Source organism: Acartia tonsa, chromosome 9 (genome assembly GCF_053477335.1).
Source record: "Acartia tonsa isolate MP-2025a chromosome 9, ASM5347733v1, whole genome shotgun sequence".
Taxonomy (NCBI): domain Eukaryota; kingdom Metazoa; phylum Arthropoda; class Copepoda; order Calanoida; family Acartiidae; genus Acartia; species Acartia tonsa.
In genome coordinates this window covers 3,164,784-3,184,730 of record NC_137268.1, presented here as the reverse complement: position 1 = coordinate 3,184,730, position 19,947 = coordinate 3,164,784, and the positions used below count along the sequence as shown (strand labels likewise).

General features: G+C 40.3%; 1 protein-coding gene across 1 annotated transcript in view; it reads right to left on the bottom strand.

Annotated features, from left to right (window-relative positions):
• Nucleotides 1–19,947, bottom strand: part of LOC145328409 (uncharacterized) — a 29,523-nt gene extending 9,576 nt beyond the window's left edge. Inside the window, exons 1-5 of the mRNA XM_080172049.1 lie at nt 19,847–19,947; nt 15,573–15,656; nt 13,372–13,403; nt 12,877–12,913; nt 10,920–10,999 (exon numbers count right to left, since the gene is read on the bottom strand). Coding sequence (XP_080028175.1) covers nt 10,920–10,999; nt 12,877–12,913; nt 13,372–13,403; nt 15,573–15,656; nt 19,847–19,947 — 334 coding nt within the window. The remainder of the gene's footprint in view (nt 1–10,919; nt 11,000–12,876; nt 12,914–13,371; nt 13,404–15,572; nt 15,657–19,846) is intronic.

The window sequence follows — 19,947 nt, the reverse complement described above, 5'->3', positions numbered from 1 at the left end:
TTCAAAGTTTCTATATCGAGCACTAAAACTCTTTTTGAAAAAATATATGAGGAAGGGAGGGGGGGGGGGGGGGTGAACTCTAACCTTGTAGAAAAAAACAAAAAATTTTCCCCTCGCCTTTTTTCAATTCATCTAAAATAGGCGAACGGGATTCTGAGGCATTTTAAGGAAAAACGCCCAAAATTTTGGCGTATATTATCTGTATATGGGACCATGTAATGTGCATATGAATGCCTAAGGGCTTGGCCCATGTATATGTTTACAAATATAAACTGCCCACCCCTGCATATGACATCAATAGTTTCATGCTAGAGGGATAAGACAATAGCAGATAAGTTAGTGTACACCCCTAATGCTAATATACAAAACTACCCCTTCTCTATATTACAATTAGTGTTTAAAACGTTTGGACACTCATCGAACAAATCAAAATCAATAAACGTCCCCAAAATTGTTGATCAACGAACAAGAGAACGATATTATAAAACTTTGGGGACTAGTGTAATAAACATCCCAATGTCCCCTCCCTCCCTGTTTGCATGGTCTTGATAACTGCATTTTACTTTGTAAAGTAAACATCAAAACATATTTTAACAAAAATTTTCAAATCTTTTTAACTGTTTTCTCGTATTCATTTGAATCCGGTGGATAGGAACCGGTTCTCATCCATACGAAAAAACTATGTCTAGCATCGTATTATAAACGGCTTTCTACGAATATAAAAATGTACAATCATAAGATTAAAACCAGTTTTTTAGCCCGTGCCTTCGGCACCTCGGGGCTAAAAAACTGGATTTAATCTTATAATTGTACATTCTATATCTGCGGAAAGCTGTTTATAATACGATGCGAGAAATAACTATTATTAAAAGAATAAGATATTCTTAAGACTTTACAATTCTAGGGAATTCCTTGGTACAGAAACGGGCAAACCTGCCATTCAATAATAAGGTAAATGGTTGGTTGTTTGAAAGGTTTTAAGACAGTTAAGGAAAAACATTAAAACAAGGATGATAACATTCATAAAAGCGAAGCTCTGAAACGTTAAGACAGACGACATTAAGTCTTGTAGAGTGTCAGAACTAAATATACTGAAATATAAATATATAAGTTTTCGCAAAATTATTCATAAATTTGTTGCAAAACTTCTTAAATACGGAATACTGTTAAAGACATACTGACATTTTTAGGACTTGAATAAAGAGATGCTTCGCTTATAGTATTGTACCTTCTTGTAAGAGGAATCAGTACTCCAAAAATCAGATCAATCTGATGATTATATAACATAAAAAATTATTATTAAAAGGTTAAAAACACATTTAAAGTGTACGTAAGGACATTCTGACAAAGATTAAAGAGTTGCTACGCTTTCGAAATTGTACCTAAGTACTACAGTAATCATCATACAAAGTTTGAAATCGATATTAGTGTATTAAAGAAGTGACGTCATCTGGGTTTATGTAGGCATATATGTAAACAAATTTCCAGTATGGCTTCGAAACCTAGTAAAATCTGCTGGATAAGAACAAATCTTAATGGAATATCGTGTATAGCAAGCAATTTTCCTCGTATAATGAATAAAATCATAAAATTAATACCTTTTATGTTAGCCTTAACATTTGAGTAAAACACTAGAGGGAGAGAGGGTTAAATAACTGTATCTCCCCATCGTAACTAACTTGTGCAATACTTCTATTGGATCATTGAAAACAAACCAATGGTGTCGCTTATATTTAACACAGCCAATTAGCAGAAAATAATTTAGAAGTAGACGAAAGAGGTATTTGAAAAAGAAAGAGAGGTAGTTGTCTGTATATTCATCTATACTATAGATCAGTTGCCCTGACCTTCGTCCACTCGGGCTTAACAAAACTGGTTTTAATCTTTTGATTTTACATCTTATATCCGCGGAAAGCTGTCTATAATAAGATGCTAAAATATCTAGTAAAGTTTAAATGCTTGTCTCATAGGTTTGAATTAGGGTTGGACCGGATATCCGGCCATTTTCAATATCCGTTCGGATACCGGATATTGAATGTATCCGGATACCGGACTTCCGACTGATTTATAATGCCGGATATCTGGTTATCCGGGAATTTGCCGGATATTAGGCTATTTTAATATCTTGCCGGATACCAGATATCCGGCCTCAGAAATAAGCCGGATATCTGGTATCCGGACAAAAAAGTATCCGGCTTAACCCTAGTTTGAATACAAAATTTTAACTAAAAGAGGCGCTAACACACAAAACACCCAGTGGAGCACTAAACCCTCCCCTCCCTTATTTTTAATATGCTGGCTAGTTTTCGATTGCTTGTTTATTACTTTAAGTCAGGTTAGGTTAGATTTTATTGGGCACCGCAGTAAAGCCCGGTAGGATTAGGGTAACCTTATTTTAAATTTATTTTAATATACGGGTAGATGAGTTGATAGTGTGGTATTCGGCAGCCGTGAGCCATGTTCTATGGCAACCCTGACCTTGGTTCGGAGAAGGGCCGAGGGCCCTCCCCCGAGTACTGGGGAAGGGGTCAGCCTGACCCCTCCCTATGCTTTAAAATTAATGATAGATTTTGACAGCCTTATTATGGTTAAGCTGTATTGTTTGGTTCCCCCACCCTTTCCAGGGATGGGGGATCATTATTGCCCAATCTGATTATTGTATATGTATTTATATTGATTCTGCTTTAGGATTATTTATTCCAATCTGTGTATTTATTGTTTGTTGTATATAACTTTAGTAAACCTTAGACCCTGAATAAAGTAACACCTGAATAGACTCTGTTTATTATTTAGTGATTGCTAGAGAAGCGTAGCTTCTCTATAATATATGTGTCCACGTCTGTTCGCACTGCCGTAGTCATTTGAACTCGGGTGTCTGCCATTTAACCAAGGCGGATACCACAACTTTTGGTGACAGCTGTGTGAGATTACGGCAAACCACAAGTGTAGAGCAGACGCGCAGCTGAGGCTAAGGTACTCCCAGCAGTGAAACTGGCAAAACTGACACAAGCAACCTGAATTACCCACCCTGGATAGCAAGGTCTAACTCTGTATCCGGCAGTTGTGGAAGCGAAACCTAGCGAAAGACCACGGAGAGTGGCGGAACCCGAGCTGCGGAGAGTAGCGAAATCGGACGAGAGACTGCGGAGAGCAGCGAAACTTGACGGAGAACCGCGAAGAGCGCCGAAATCTAATGGAGGATTGAGCGCTCAAGGGCTGAAACAGGCCGGCGGACGGGCTGAAACAGGCCAAATAATTGCAAACGGCTGAAAATAGGCCAACATTTACTGCAAAAGATAGCAGGATCCGAACCCACGGCGCTGCAGGACGGGACATTCCCTGCCGCCACCAACCGGATTCGGACCCACGGCGCTGCAGGACGGGACATTCCCTGCCGCCGACTGGCTGAAACAAGCAAAATAGCTGCGAGCTGTGAGCGAAAATACGAGTGTAGTGTACCAAGCAGAAGAAAAAACTACGTCAACTCCAAGTATCCTGAGAGGCTACAGCGCAGCCACCCATTGAGAAAAACAGATATTATATCAGATTTTATGGATTACCACCCTGATGTGAAAGCTGAACAATAGATTTATGGGCAGGGCTTGGTAAACAAATTTGTTGTGTATTGTGATAAAGCCAAAAATAGAACCTAGATGTAAGATAACAATGCATTGGTAAACAATCTGACCCCAAACCTGCAGCACGACAAATACACCCCCTTATCCCAACGGAAGGGGAGGGGCCCACCATAAATTGAAGCAAATACAATTGAGGTGACATAAGAATAAGCCAAGGATTAAGGAAGAAGCACAATTACCTCACCACCCAGTCACCTCAACCCTGCGGCACCCCCCTCCCCATCTGGGGAAGGACGGCTTTACCCCGTCCCCTCACGAACTCCTCCTTCTCCCCACACTTGGATAAGTCCGTCCACTGTGCGGAGATAGCGACCGGGAGAATGGAGCGCACTTCACGGGTTGCGCAGCGGAGCTCGGGACGCAACAAAAATTCAACGGACAAAGGAGATAAAGCGGACCAATGAGAGAGCAGATTGAGGGATAGATGCGCGTTTTACCTGTGTGCGCAATCTGACGGCGCGTAGGCGCGTTGCAAGGAAAGGAGATTTCACGCACACACACACACACAGGAGAGGAGCTACTCTATAGCATACAACAGAGATATTTTTAGAAAAAAAAAGATTTGCAAGCTCCTCCCTCCTATCTACAGTGTGATAAGGAAAACCAAATCAGTTCCTGACAGCAGTTCAGACCCTCAACAACTCTCTACACCTATTAGCCTACCTTAAAGCTTAGAAGCTAGTGACAAGTATCCTAGTGTACACCTATTTTAGATCTTTGTAGTTCAAACTACCAACCAAGTGATAAACGGTATTGGCTGCTAGGATAGAAACCATCAGTGTAAACCGCCTATAGTATTGACTTAAAACTTAGTGTCCCGCCGCTGAACCTTTGACCCGATGGAGCAGCCACAAGCGCAAGGAGGCGACCAGCTCCAAGGATGGCTCCAGGACGATCCCCAGCCGGCTCCAGCCGAGTACCGCAAGCTGATGTTGAGTAACCTGCCGGAGTACCGAGGACTGCCCAAGCAGTCCTGGAACTCCCACATCCGGAGGCTGGAAATGTCATGGGCGGCTTACCGCGTACCCCCCCATGACACACTGAACCGCCGCAACGCCCTTTTACTATCCCTGGCGGGGCAAGCGGCGGAGATGGCCTCTCATCTGTTTGGAGAGGCAGGCCAAGCCTTGACCTACGAACAAGTCAAGGCCGAGTGTGAAATGTTATTTCGTCCAGCCTATGAGTCTCAGACCCTGAAGCAAGCCTTCAGAGACTACAGGCAACACTTGACGGAGCCCATACAAGCCTACATATCCACCAAGTGTGCGCTGTACAGGGAGGCCTACAGCCACGAAGACCTGGAGTTACTCATCGATGAACTTAACCGCGGCATCCGCAATGCCAATGTGAAACGCGTGATGATGGGACATGAGATCGCCTCGGTACCTGAGTACACGAGGCGAGCCATGTTCACCGTGACCATGATCACCAAGCAGCTGAAGGAGGGTGTGTGCCTGGTGGACGCCACCGACGGGCTCACGGGATCGGCCAGCGTCCAGTTGCCCCAGTACGATGAGTCGGAGCCAATGGAGATTGGCGCCTTGGCTCCGGGTCTCCACCAGATGGGGAAGGTTGCACCAGACGACAAGATTCCAGGCCGCTGCTACCGCTGCCATGGGAAGGGCCACCGGATCAGAGATTGTCCTACGCCTATGGAGGTCAGCCTAGAAGAGCGACGCACCCAGCCACGCCGTGACCGTCCTGCCAAATGTGAACGTTGCCATTACGCAGGCCATACGGCAGCCGAGTGCAAGGCTGACTGGGACCAGGTAGCCGGCAGGAGAAGTGTAGCTGGCAAGGGCGCTCACTCAGGGAAGCCCAGCCAGGTAGCCAACATGGAAGGGAGCGCGCCCCCAGCTATCCATCATCCAGAGCCCCCAGCCAGCAGGGAGAGTCCAGCTGTCCCTCATCTAGAGCCCCCTGCCAGCAGAGAGAGTCCAGCTGTCTACCACCCTCAACTGAGCCAGGATAAGTTAAAATTGACAAATGCATTGTATCCAAAATATTGTAACCCTCCAGCCTTGCCTGTGCCTCCCGCACCAGAGGCTGGGGAGATTGAGATTTGGGGTTACCAGGACTTGCCTGTGCCACATGCACCTGAGTTCCTAGGGCAGGGGAGGGATGTAATACAGGGCGAGCCTGTGCCACACGCACTACAGCCCCATGCCACTGGGCATGCCATGGACGAGGGAAGGGCCACCCTGGGGCTAGGGGAGCCGACGCCCAGACAGGCGCCCGTCGCCTGTCAGTCCGTCATTGGGGAGGGGGTTGGGACGCCCCGGGCGTCTAAAGATAACACTCAATGGAAATTCATATCTAGCCAGGAGCAGTCCAGCAGTGTCCAGCCCCAGGAAGCAGTTGTGGCCAGAGCCAAGAATCCCCAGATGCACGCCCGAGGACGGTGGCTGTCTGGCAGATTCTCCCACTGGTGGATGGTTCTGTGGGGCCTATTGCTAGCAGCTGTGTGGCCTACAACTAGCTATGTCTTAGTAGGGTGGGACTGTGCCAACCCCACCCATGTCACCGCCTTCAACAAAGAGCAGATGTGTAGCAAGGAGCCGCTACACCAGGAGGTGCCCTTGGGCCATGAGGTACATGTCCTGCAGCAAGTTAAGATTCAGGAGACCACGGGATATAGCTGTCAACTCACAGTGTCCCAGTGGACATTTAGGTGTGGAGTCTGGGGCCACCTGAAGGTGACCTCGGTCCCCACCCTCATGCGGCCAACCAAGATTGACCCCGAAACGTGCCGGGACCTGGCCCGGAGCCGAGTCTACACCCTGCCAGGCAAGACCAAGCCATTGACGTTCCAGCTGAACCACCCCCTGTTCTTTACCCTCGATATGGTAGGCGCATTGGTCAACAGCCCCGAGGGGGTGGGTTGTGAAGGGGAGGACGTCCATTTTGAAGGCCAGCTGTACCGAAATGAGTTAGTGCTCCAGGAGCGACGGCTGCTGGTCAAGGAAGAGACCTACGTAGTTGAGAACGGACGGGTGGAGTCCCAGTCCGACCACCTGACCCTAGAGTGTCCCCAGTCCGAGCTGTCCTGTGTCACTGGAGAGGCCACATATGTGTGGGACCACCTGGGGAGAGATTGCCCCTTGAGGCTGATCCGCAGCCTCCAGCCCAGCCTGGTGATTGATGCGTTCCTGGTTGACCATCAGGCCCAATTCTTCATCAACATGACTACCCCCACCTCGATAGTAAACTGCGACTTTGAGGCCCATGCCACCAACCACCCAGCATTGTTCGTGGCAGCCGACCCGGCCGCGGCAGCGTTGCCTAGAGTATCGGCCAGGGACGTGGATGTCCCCCTCCAGGCCCAGATACACGCAGGTTACATCGGATTTACCCTGGAGACTCGAATGAGAAGCGCAGCAGCAGAAGAAGTAGCGGCCAATTGCTGGAAGCTCCAGCAGTTAGACCCGGCCCATCCGGTGCGTGTCTAGGGGAGCACGTTCTCTATTTTGAGGGGAGATGTATTGCTCCAGCTTACCTGCCAACGTAATAAGTACGTGGTAAGGGAGAGCAATGAATGTTGGGACAAGGTGCCGGTGGAGCCCACAGGATTTGTAGATGCCGTGACAAAGGTGTATAGCGGTCACGCCACCAAGATTCCCTGCTCCTCCACCTACCCCCTAACTGTACACGCCGAGGAAGGGTGGATAGAGCTAACTCCTGCACCTAAGAAGAGGCCGCCCCCGCTGGATACACCCAAGCAGCTGCTGACCGAGCCCTTGGATGACTTTAGCTCGGGAGGATTGTATTCTCAGGCTGAGCTGAATGACTGGCAGCAGCTACTAGCGTTCCCGGCGTATAAGGCTGCCATGCTGACCGGCCTGTCGTATGGCTCATGCGTCCAGCAAGGCAGCTGTTCAGCCACCGGAGACCATGGGATCGTGTCCTACAATATTGACCGACTGGCGGAGGAAGGGGAGGAAACCCTGGATGTCTGGGCTGGGTTCAGACAGGCTATTCACGAGTGGGGAGATGGCGCAGCCATACTGTGTCTGTTGCTGTTGATCCTCAAGCTGCTGGGAGACTTAACCATCATCTCCCTGGCAGCTGCACAAGGAGGTGTACGAGCCGCCCTGAACGCGATGTCACAAGTATTCCTGTATCACCCAACCTTGTATCGTAAGGCCTTGGCCAGGGCCAGGCTCACCCATGCCAAGTCCCGGGACTTTTCAGTGGACTGGGATGCCATTCCTATTGGCCGGGAAGCAGCCGAGGAGATGGTATCCATGAAATCAGCCGATAGTGGGAATGACCGCCCAGGCAGGCCTGGGCCGCACTCTGGAAAGCCCCGCGGCCCCTCGGGAGGCCAGGCTGTCGCCCAGACAGTCAACCTGGTAGCCAGTGCCCCAGCCGCTGCCAACACCAACCAGAATGCCCCGTTGCTGACCGGTCCAGCAGCGGCTGCGCCCCATGCCAACCTGACACCCGCTGGCGCCGAGCTACGTGCCCAACAAAAGCCAGCCTCTACCTTCTACCCCACGTTGGGGGCCCATCAGCCCTGAAAATCACCACTAGGATTCCATTGAATCATTATCTCTTGTACATAATAGCCCCTAATGAGCGGGCCGAAGGCCTCAACCACTGTCGGAAGTCTGGCAGGGAAACCCCCTCCCAGCCTTCCGAGGGGAGAGTTGTGGTATTCGGCAGCCGTGAGCCATGTTCTATGGCAACCCTGACCTTGGTTCGGAGAAGGGCCGAGGGCCCTCCCCCGAGTACTGGGGAAGGGGTCAGCCTGACCCCTCCCTATGCTTTAAAATTAATGATAGATTTTGACAGCCTTATTATGGTTAAGCTGTATTGTTTGGTTCCCCCACCCTTTCCAGGGATGGGGGATCATTATTGCCCAATCTGATTATTGTATATGTATTTATATTGATTCTGCTTTAGGATTATTTATTCCAATCTGTGTATTTATTGTTTGTTGTATATAACTTTAGTAAACCTTAGACCCTGAATAAAGTAACACCTGAATAGACTCTGTTTATTATTTAGTGATTGCTAGAGAAGCATAGCTTCTCTATAATATATGTGTCCACGTATGTTCGCACTGCCGTAGTCATTTGAACTCGGGTGTCTGCCATTTAACCAAGGCGGATACCACAATAGCATAAAAATAAGCAGGATCCTGCAGGACAAATTTAAAGTAGTTGACTCAAGTCCTTCACTCTTGCTGATTTATTATTCCGGATATCCGGTATCCGGCTAAATAAGAATCCGGCCTTAGTTTTTAATAACTTCAATATCCGGTATCCGGTCGTGTATTAAAAATGACCGGATATCTGGCCCAACCCTACTCTTGCTACCATGTTCTAAATGGTTGTATGATCAAAGGGATTAAATTGTGTGTGCTTTTGATCATTTTCTACATCTATGTTCCAAACAGATCTTGGCATTTCAAAATCTTGCTAAATCATATCTTATGCTTTATATTAGTATTTTTTTATCATTATAAATAAGATCAGAGTAAAACACTAGAGGGAAAAGGTTAAATAACTGTATCTCCCCATCGCAACCGTCTTGTGCAACCTTTCTATTGGGTCATTGAAAATCAACTAATGGTGTCGCTTATATTAACACAGCCAAGTAGCAGAAAATAATTTAGAAGCAGACGAAAGAGGTCTTTGAAAAAGGAAGGGAGGTAGTTTTCTGTATTTACATCTATACTATAGATCTGTTTAAATAAGAATTAAACAATGTGAAAAATCTTTAGTAGGAAAGCGTAAAAAAATCATGGACGGTAAAACGGACAAAGCTGATATTTAGGAGTCATGAAAATGAGGGAGAGGAAATGATAATATTACATAGAATATCACGAAACCTTTGCATATCAAAATAAAGATATATTTCGTTGCATGACAGACGACCTGACGGACCAATTTCTTAGTATACTGGATGCAAGAAACATCTTCTAAAAACATCTGAACTATACCTTAAATACCATAAATAATCTTTTCTCCATATTATTACGGACACACGGATAATTGATAAAATTATAGAGTAGCTTTGCTACTTACAAAAATTTGGACAATATATCTTGTAAAATTTTCCGATTTTAGGCTATTTTCAACCATATAATTGCTAAAAGAATACACTTTTAGTGCAAAGCAAAGAATATTTTTAAATACCCTTCCAGTTGCACGTATTGACGGACGTTCGGACATTGCCAAACTATTGAGTAGTTGTGCAAATTTAAATTAAATAATAATGTTTACCTTAAAATATTAGATGTTATATTTTAGGAAAAGATTTATTTGACTTACAATCACTACTAGGTGTAGCTGATTATATCTATTGTACCATACTTTTGTAAAATATTTTAACCTGTAATAGTTATTTATCGTATCGTATTATAAACAGCTTTCCATAGATATCGAAATGAAATATTATAAGATTATAACCGGGTTAACATTATATTTAGCCTCATGCATGTAAACATACCAGGGAGGGAGGGGACATTGGGCTGTTTATTATACTAGTTTCCAAAGTTTTTAATAACGTTTTCTCATTTGTAGGCTTAATAACTTTGGGGACTATTATTCTGATTGGTTAGATAATTTACTTGAGTGTCCAAACGTTTCAGTCCCTATTTGCAAGCTCCAGAAGGGGTAAATTGATGTATCGTCATTGGGAATGTACATCAATTTATCGGCTATTGTTTTATTTATTTCGATCCCTGCATAAGGTTCCATTTATTTGATACGTTTAACACCAAAATAAAAAATGTTGCAGTTAATTTTTCTATAATTAGGGTCTGTTCGGAACGGATAGCATTTTTTTGTTAATATAGGCATGTTAGAAGTGTCCTATCGATTTCAAACTTTGCATGGTGATTCTTGTAGTAGTTGGGTATGATTTAGAAAGCGTAGCAACTTTATAATCATTACCAGAATGTCCGTACGTCCATTTGAACATATTGATTTATTTACTTTTTAAACAACAAATTTAGATGTGATCTAATTATCCAATTGATCTGATTTTTGGTATACTGATTCCTGGGAAAACAAAGTACAATATTGCAAGCGAAGCAACTCTATAATCAAGTCCTAAAATGTAAGTATGTCCATAAACATTATCCTGTATCAAGTTTTTCAACAAATTTACTTACGACTCTTATACATTAATGTTCTAATTATTCAGTTCTGACACAAGTGTTAATGTCCGTTTGTCCTACCGTTTCAGTGCTTCGCTTTTAATGATGCCGTCATCCTTGTTTCATTGTTCTTCCAGCTATATACACATTGTAGCATAATAATGGACTAAAACCTGAGTCATAAATATTGTCTCCATTATCTTCCTCAAATGGAGATTTGGAGGTAAACTTTTCTGTGGATGGATAGGCTCGTCTATAAAACAAGAAAGACTACATTAGTAGCAGCCAAGGTTTGCTAGTTTTAAGTAGGGTTGGGCCGGATATCCGGCCATTTTAAATATCCTGCCGGATACCGAATATTTTAACTATCCGGATACCGGATATCTGGCTGATTTCAAATGCTGGATATCCGATAATTTACCGGATATCGAACATTGGCCAGATATCCGGAATTAGAAATCAGCCGGATAACAGGTATCCGGCTACAAAAGTATCCAGCCTAACCCTACAGCCAAAATAAAGTATAATAGTTATTTATCATAATCAATTTTATGATTTTTATTTTAATACTCATGGAAAATTGTCTTCAATAAGATGTTATACATGATTTTTCAGTATAGCTGAAAACCGGTTCTAATCCATCGGATATTAATTGGGTTCGAAGCCATAATGGAAAATCAATGCCAAATAAGGATTTCAATAAGGATTTCAAAACGATTATGGATTTTCACAGATCTTCTCCTATTTCTAGTCCCTGTGGGGGCTCTTACCCTGCGGGGTAATCATTAACTTTACCTAACCTATAAAAAAACCTATAAAAAGTCACTGTGAAAATACGACTGAAACCAGCAACTTCGTTTTCTATCCATGATCCACGAATATTTAAAGAACTTGAAAAAAATGTTTTAGAACTAAATTGCAAATTGAAAAACGAATAATTTTCTCTCATATCAATATTCTTAAATTTTATTACTAGTGCTTTGCAAACGCATGTTTAAGGCTAGATTTAGAGGGCTTTAATCAAATATGAAAATTAATGGGCTTTGGTTATGTATTAATCTCTAACCAATAGACAGACGAACATTTCCTTACTTTTATTTAAAAGCAAAGCTTTTCTATAATTAGGATCGGTCAGTCCGTACGTCCGTCCGTCCGTAAAGGATAGCATTTTTCGTTAATTTAGGCATGTTAGAATTCTCCTATCTATTTCAAACTTTGCATGGTGATTCCTGTAGTAGTTAGGTACGATTTAGAAAGCATAGTAACTCTATAATCATTACCAGAATGTCCGTACGTCCATTTTAAACATGATGATTTTTAAAAACTTTTTTAACAACAAATTTTTATGTGATCTAATTATTCGATTGATCTGATTTTTGGTATACTGATTCCTGGGATAACAAAGTACAATATTATAAGAGAAGCAACTCTATAATCAATTCCTAAAAACGTAAGTATGTCCATAAACATTATACTGTATCAAGCAGTTTTTCAACAAATTTACTTACAATTTTGCTTCTGACGTATGAGGGGATGTACAGACAGACTGCGAATACGAGTATAGAGTAGCTCCGATACAATTTAATAATCAATAATCTAACAAAGTATTTCTAAAAAATACACATTTATTAAACATATAAAACTGGTTAGAAATAGGCAGATTAATGGGATTATTATTATAGGATATATTTATTATGATATATATATTAAAGGCTTGGACGTCCTGTTTCTTAGTTAGGTAAGAAACGACGTACTTGAACACGTGGGAAATATAGATACCGCCAGCCTAGACTTATAGGCTTGTATCTAACCGAGTGCAGACGGGAGGAAGCGTATTCACTCTTTGGCCTGCAACAATCAACTAGCCCTCAACACAGCAGGATGGAGTATGGTGGCGGTTACAAGTGGAGGTCTGACTCAGCCAGAGAAGTATAGGAATGTGAACAGGAATAAGGATACATAAACTTGGGTGTTTATTACCACACTTCGACTCTTATACATTTATATTCTGATTATTCAGTTCTGACACTTACAAGTGTTAATGTCCGTTTGTCCTACCGTTTCAGTGCTTTGCTTTTATGGATGTTGTCATCCTTGTTTTAAATCTTAATTTTATAAAGAAAAAACTACCTTATGTCTTTTAGCAGAGGATAATACTTTCTGATAGCTGAAAAATAAAAAAAATTAATTATATTTTTTATGTTTAATTAAAATTAGTAAATCAAATTATCAAACAAATCATAAACTTTTTACAACAAAATAAAAAAAAAGATTATCTTAAAAAATCTATAAACAATAAAGGCTCTTAGGGGCCAAACGGCTTAACGTATATATTATGTTTGTAAATAATTTCAACCGAAATAATCTAAAACATTGAAGCTCAATAATGCACGTTAATCTCGCAGCGCACATAAATGCGCGAAAATACTTTTTTTACACGCGTTTCCTTCCGTTCAGCTTTCGCTCTGCATCATTGGATCTTAACTATTCTAGATGTGCTGGCATAATATATACGTTCAGTCGTTTGGCATTTCAATTTAAAAATTTTACCATGAACTGCACAATATAGAAAATATTTAAAGATTTATAAAGTTGCAACGCTACTAAATTAAAAATTATACTTACAAGCCTTGTTTAACTCTTTAATTGTATGCTCTGTTCATAAAGAAAGTTAGTAAGATTTTAACAATTAGCAGCTACGCCCCTAGAAGCCTCTAGGAGCACTTAAAGTAGGAGGGAGAAGAGTTGACCTCATATCATTTTAAATTTGGGTTTCAAAAAAGAAACAAATATTTTTTTTTGGGGGGGGGGGTGAATACACCCTACCCAAAAATAGTTTAAAACCTTCCCAGGACCTATAAGAAGCTCCACTGTAAAGGAGAACAATATCGGTTCAGTGGTTATCGATATCCTTCGGGACAGACAAAAAACGCTTACTACTTTATATAATAGGATAGATTTATTATCATGTAATAAAAGTAATCCCTTTAATTAATATGGATCTATAGTATAGATGTATATACAGACAACGATCTATCTTCCTTTTTCAAAGACCTCTTCCGTCTGCTTCTAATTCATTTTCTGCTACTTGGCTGTGTTAATATAATCGACACCATTGGTTGATTTTCAATGACCCAATAGAAAGGTTGCACAAGACGATTGCGATGGGGCGATACAGTTATTGAACCCTTTCTCCCTATAGTATTTTACTTTAATATATGGAAAAAAGCAGAAAAAGAATTTTATTTACACTTAGTCACATTAATGAATATAGAATACGTCGATATTGTAATAATTATAGCATAAAATGTTTCTCCTAGCTGGCTAATATAACGATACACCAACCATTATGACTTGACAAAATTCCCTTCCTCAGACCATAGAAGAACGTAGTGACTAATATGATAATTTTTAGTCAGCTAGCTTCATCATAAGAAATTCTACTATTAATTGCTGACATATCTTATACTACCGGCTGCGCTCCTAGCATCTAGAAGCTCTGTATTCGAGGGAGTATGGAAAGTAGGAAAATAGCCTGAAACCAAACTTAGCGAGAAACCACACAGGGACCTATAAGAAGCTTCCATAAAATAGATAACTCAGTTGTTCATTAGAAATTGAAATCTTTAGCTACAGACAAAAAAATCTCACTACCTTACTACATCAACCACCCGTTCGTATCAAAACAGTGTCTACTTTTTGTCCACTAATATGAACGAATTTTTCTTATTAGTGTAATATGGGGATTCTAGACTTTCAATTCTTATAATAAAGTAAAAGGATGTGTGTCTGTATGTCTGACTGTTTGTACCGAATGATCTTGCTAACCGCTGAACCGATCGGGTTTTTCTTAATAGGGTAGTATTTTAACAAAACATTTTCAGAAGGCTATGTGATTGTCAAAGTAAAATTGGTGATGAAATTGAAAATGTAATATTCAAAAATTAAATGATATAAATTAATCATAATCGAAAATTAATAAAAATAGAATTAAATATATTAAAATTATATTGTTGAAACTACTGCGGATATAAAATAACCAATTTTGTAAAAATATCTGATGTTATAAAATTGTTCTCAATTTTAATTTTTCAGCGCTTTCCCATTTTCAGCACATGGAATCTCCCCCCCCCCCCTCTTATAACTAAAATTTTATAGTATTACAGTACGTCCGACCAGGGGTCGACAGGGATAAGACAATTGCCGATAAATTGGTGTACATCTCCAACGATGCTACAAAAATTATCCCTTCTGTAGATTACAATTATTATTTTGAAACCAACCAATCAAAATTAAATAAAAGTTCTGAAAGTTTTAAGGCCAATGAATAAGAAAACGTTATTAATTTTTTTCTTTATTGATAGATTTAAACTTCCCCTTAAAAAGGTCATATTCAGTGATTTATTGATAAAAACTGCGGTGGGGACAGGTACACTTTCATAAAACAGAATTATTCCAAATTAATATAGATTTAAGTTTCAGGTTAATTTTAATTAATTGGACTTTTCATTATTTTAGAATCAATTATGAGAGAGAAATTCTCATAAAATATCTGTTTTATAACCTGTTATTTGTATTTTTATTGTAATAGTTATTTATCTCGTCATATTATAGACAGCTTTCCCCCAGATATTAATATGAAAAAATGATAAAATTAGAATCAAATTTGTATATCCAAACGTGTATCAATTTTTTGATTTTTTTTTACATTCGTGGAAAATTGTCTGTAATACGTTGCTATACATGATTTTTCAGTATTAGTTGTAATCCAGTGGATATTAATCTGGTTCAAAGCCAGCGAATAAGACAACCAACTTTCTTTTCCTAATAACGAGGTGGAACATTTCAAAGGAGCGAAGCTCAAATCTTCCTTTTTGTTCTTCGGTATGTCATGTATTGAAGATTCATTACTGAAAAATAATAAAAATACTTTTCTGAAATAATCAAATTTTTGTCTATATATCTATTCCTGGGTATAGTCCCTTTCGTGACAACTAATCTTAAGGGGCGTTTTGTCGCATTTTCACAGCAGCTTTTCCCTTATTTCTAGCCCCTGCGGAAATCTTTAACCCTGCGGGTCCAACTAAACCTAACCTTACCAAAAATAACCTATCAAAATCTACCGTGAAAATACGACAAAACGTCCCTTAAGAGGACTATACCCCCATTCTTTAATACTTCTACTTTCAAATCTATCGATCTGTCTATCTATCTATCTATCTTTCTAACAAGTCGTGAGGATGAAAAACAGAGTCTGTAAGTCATTCTATGGTTGTCTGTTTGTCTGTCTGTTTGTCTTTTTGTTTATCGCCTGTTTGCCTATCTGTCTGTATGTTTGTCTGTCTGTTTGTCTGTCTGTCTGTTTGTATGTCTGTTTGTCTGTCTGGCTGTATGACTGTCTGTCTACCTACCTGTGGAACGTTTCACACATCATCAGAATGTAACTCTGTATTTGTCTGTCTGTCTGTCTATATATCTATCTAATTACCTAAGGATAATTTCCTGTAAAAACTTTCCATACGTCATCAGTATGTAACTCTGTATTTGTCTGTCTGTCTATCTATCTATCTATCTATCTATCTATCTACCTGAGGATAATTTGCTGTGGCACTTTCCATACATCATCAGTATGTAAATCTGTATTTGTTTGTCTGTCTATCTATCTATCTATCTGTCTATCTATCTACCTGAGGATAATTTGCTGTGGCACTTTCCATACGTCATCAGTATGTAACTCTTTATTTGTCTGTCTGTCTATCTATCTATCTATCTATCTAACTACCTGAGTATATTTTGCTGTGGCACTTTCCATACGTCATCAGTATGTAACTCTGTATTTGTCTGTCTGTCTGTCTGTCTATCTATCTATCTACCTACCTGAGGATAATTTGCTGTGGCACCTTCCATACGTCATCAGTATGTAACTCGGTATTTGTTTGTCTGTCTGTCTATCTATCTATCTATCTACCTGAAGATAATTTGCTGTGGAACTTTCCATACGTCATCAGTATGTAACTCTGTATTTGTCTGTCTGTCTGTCTGTCTATCTGTATTTGTCAGTAAGTCAGTCAAATTGACTGTCTGTTTGTCTGTCAGTATATCTGTCAGTTTTTCTGTCTGTCTGTCTGTCTGTCTGTCTGTCTATCTATCTATCTATCTACCTGAGGATAATTTGTTGTGGAACTTTCCATACATAATCAGCATGTAACTCTGTATTTGTCTGTCTGTCTGTCTATATATCTATCTATCTATCTACCTGAGTATAATTTGCTGTGGAACTTTCCATACGTCATCAGTATGCAACTCTGTATTTGTCTGTCTGTCTGTCTATATATCTATCTATCTACCTACCTGAGGATAATTTGCTGTGGCACTTTCCATACGTCATCAGTATGTAACTCTGTATTTGTCAGTCTGTCTGTCTGTCTGTCTATATATCTAACTATCTACCTGAGTATAATTTCCTGTGGCACTTTCCATACGTCATCTGTATTTGTCTTTCTGTCTGCCTGTCTGTCTGTTTGTCTGTCAGTTTGTCTGTCAGTTTGTCTGTCTGTCTGTCTGTCTATCTAACTATCTGTCTACCTACCTGAGGATAATTTGTTGTGGAACTTTCCATACATCATCAGTATATAACTCTGTATTTGTCAGTCTGTCTGTCTGTCTATCTATCTATCTATCTACATGAAGATAATTTGCTGTGGAACTTTCCATACATCATCAGTATGTAAATCTGTTTTGTCTGTCTATCTATCTATCTATCTATCTACCTGAGTATTATTTGCTGTGGAACTTTCCATAAATTATCAGTATGTAACTCTGTATTTGTCTGTCTGTCTGTTTATCTATCTACCTGAGAATAATTTGCTGTGGAACCTTCCATTAATCATCATTATGTATTTGTCTGTCTGTATGTCTGTCTGTCTATCTATCTATCTATCTACCTACCTGAGTATAATTTGCTGTGGAACTTTCCATACATCATCAGTATTTGTCTGTCTGTCTATCTATCTATCTATCTATCTACCAGGGGATAATTTGTTGTGGAACTTTCCATACATCATCAGTATGTAACTCTGTATTTGTCAGTCTGTCTGTCTGTCTGTCTATATACCTGAGGATATTTTGCTGTGGAACTTTCCATACGTCATCAGTATGTAACTCTGTATTTGTCTGTCTGTCTACCTACCTGAGGATAATTTGCTGTGGAACTTTTCATACATTTTCAGTATATAACTCTGTATTTGTCTGTCTGTCTGTCTGTCTATCTATCTATCTATCTACCTGAGGATAATTTGATGTGGCACTTTCCACACATCATCAGTATGTAAATCTGTATTTGTCTGTCCATCTATCTATCTACCTGAAGATAATTTGCTGTGGAACTTTCCATACATTATCAGTATGTAACTCTGTATTTGTCAGTCTGTCTGTCTGTCTGTCTGTCTATATACCTGAGGATATTTTGCTGTGGAACTTTCCATACGTCATCAGTATGTAACCCTGTATTTGTCTGTCGGTCTACCTACCTGAGGATAATTTGTTGTGGAACTTTTCATACATTTTCAGTATATAACTCTGTATTTGTCTGTCTGTCTGTCTGTCTATCTATCTATCTATCTACCTGAGGATAATTTGATGTGGCACTTTCCACACATCATCAGTATGTAAATCTGTATTTGTCTGTCCATCTATCTATCTACCTGAAGATAATTTGCTGTGGAACTTTCCATACATTATCAGTATGTAACTCTGTATTTGTCAGTCTGTCTGTCTGTCTGTCTATATACCTGAGGATATTTTGCTGTGGAACTTTCCATACGTCATCAGTATGTAACCCTGTATTTGTCTGTCGGTCTACCTACCTGAGGATAATTTGTTGTGGAACTTTTCATACATTTTCAGTATATAACTCTGTATTTGTCTGTCTGTCTGTCTGTCTATCTAACTATCTACCTGAGGATAATTTGCTGTGGAACTTTCCATAAATTATCAGTATGTAACTCTGTATTTGTCTGTCTGTCTGTCTGTCTATCTATCTACCTACCTGAAGATAATTTGCTGTGGCACTTTCCATACATCATCAGTATGTAACTCTGTATTTGTCTGTCTGTCTGTCTGTCTGTCTATATACCTGAGGATATTTTGCTGTGGAACTTTCCATACGTCATCAGTATGTAACCCTGTATTTGTCTGTCGGTCTACCTACCTGAGGATAATTTGTTGTGGAACTTTTCATACATTTTCAGTATATAACTCTGTATTTGTCTGTCTGTCTGTCTGTCTATCTAACTATCTACCTGAGGATAATTTGCTGTGGAACTTTCCATAAATTATCAGAATGTAACTCTGTATTTGTCTGTCTGTCTGTCTGTCTATCTATCTACCTACCTGAAGATAATTTGCTGTGGCACTTTCCATACATCATCAGTATGTAACTCTGTATTTGTCTGTCTGTCTGTCTGTCTGTCTATATACCTGAGGATATTTTGCTGTGGAACTTTCCATACGTCATCAGTATGTAACCCTGTATTTGTCTGTCGGTCTACCTACCTGAGGATAATTTGTTGTGGAACTTTTCATACATTTTCAGTATATAACTCTGTATTTGTCTGTCTGTCTGTCTGTCTATCTAACTATCTACCTGAGGATAATTTGCTGTGGAACTTTCCATAAATTATCAGTATGTAACTCTGTATTTGTCTGTCTGTCTGTCTGTCTATCTATCTACCTACCTGAAGATAATTTGCTGTGGCACTTTCCATACATCATCAGTATGTAACTCTGTATTTGTCAGTCTGTCTGCCTGTCTGTCTATATATCTAACTATCTACCTGAGTATAATTTCCTGTGGCACTTTCCATACGTCATCTGTATTTGTCTTTCTGTCTGCCTGTCTGTCTGTTTGTCTGTCAGTTTGTCTGTCAGTTTGTCTGTCTGTCTGTCTGTCTATCTAACTATCTGTCTACCTACCTGAGGATAATTTGTTGTGGAACTTTCCATACATCATCAGTATATAACTCTGTATTTGTCTGTCTGTCTGTCTTTCTGTCTATCTATCTATCTATCTATCTATCTATCTATCTATCTATCTATCTACCTGAGTATGATTTGTTGTGGAATTTTCCATACATCATCAGTATGCAACTCTGTATTTGTGATCACTATGCATGATAATATGGATATACATTTTAATAACAT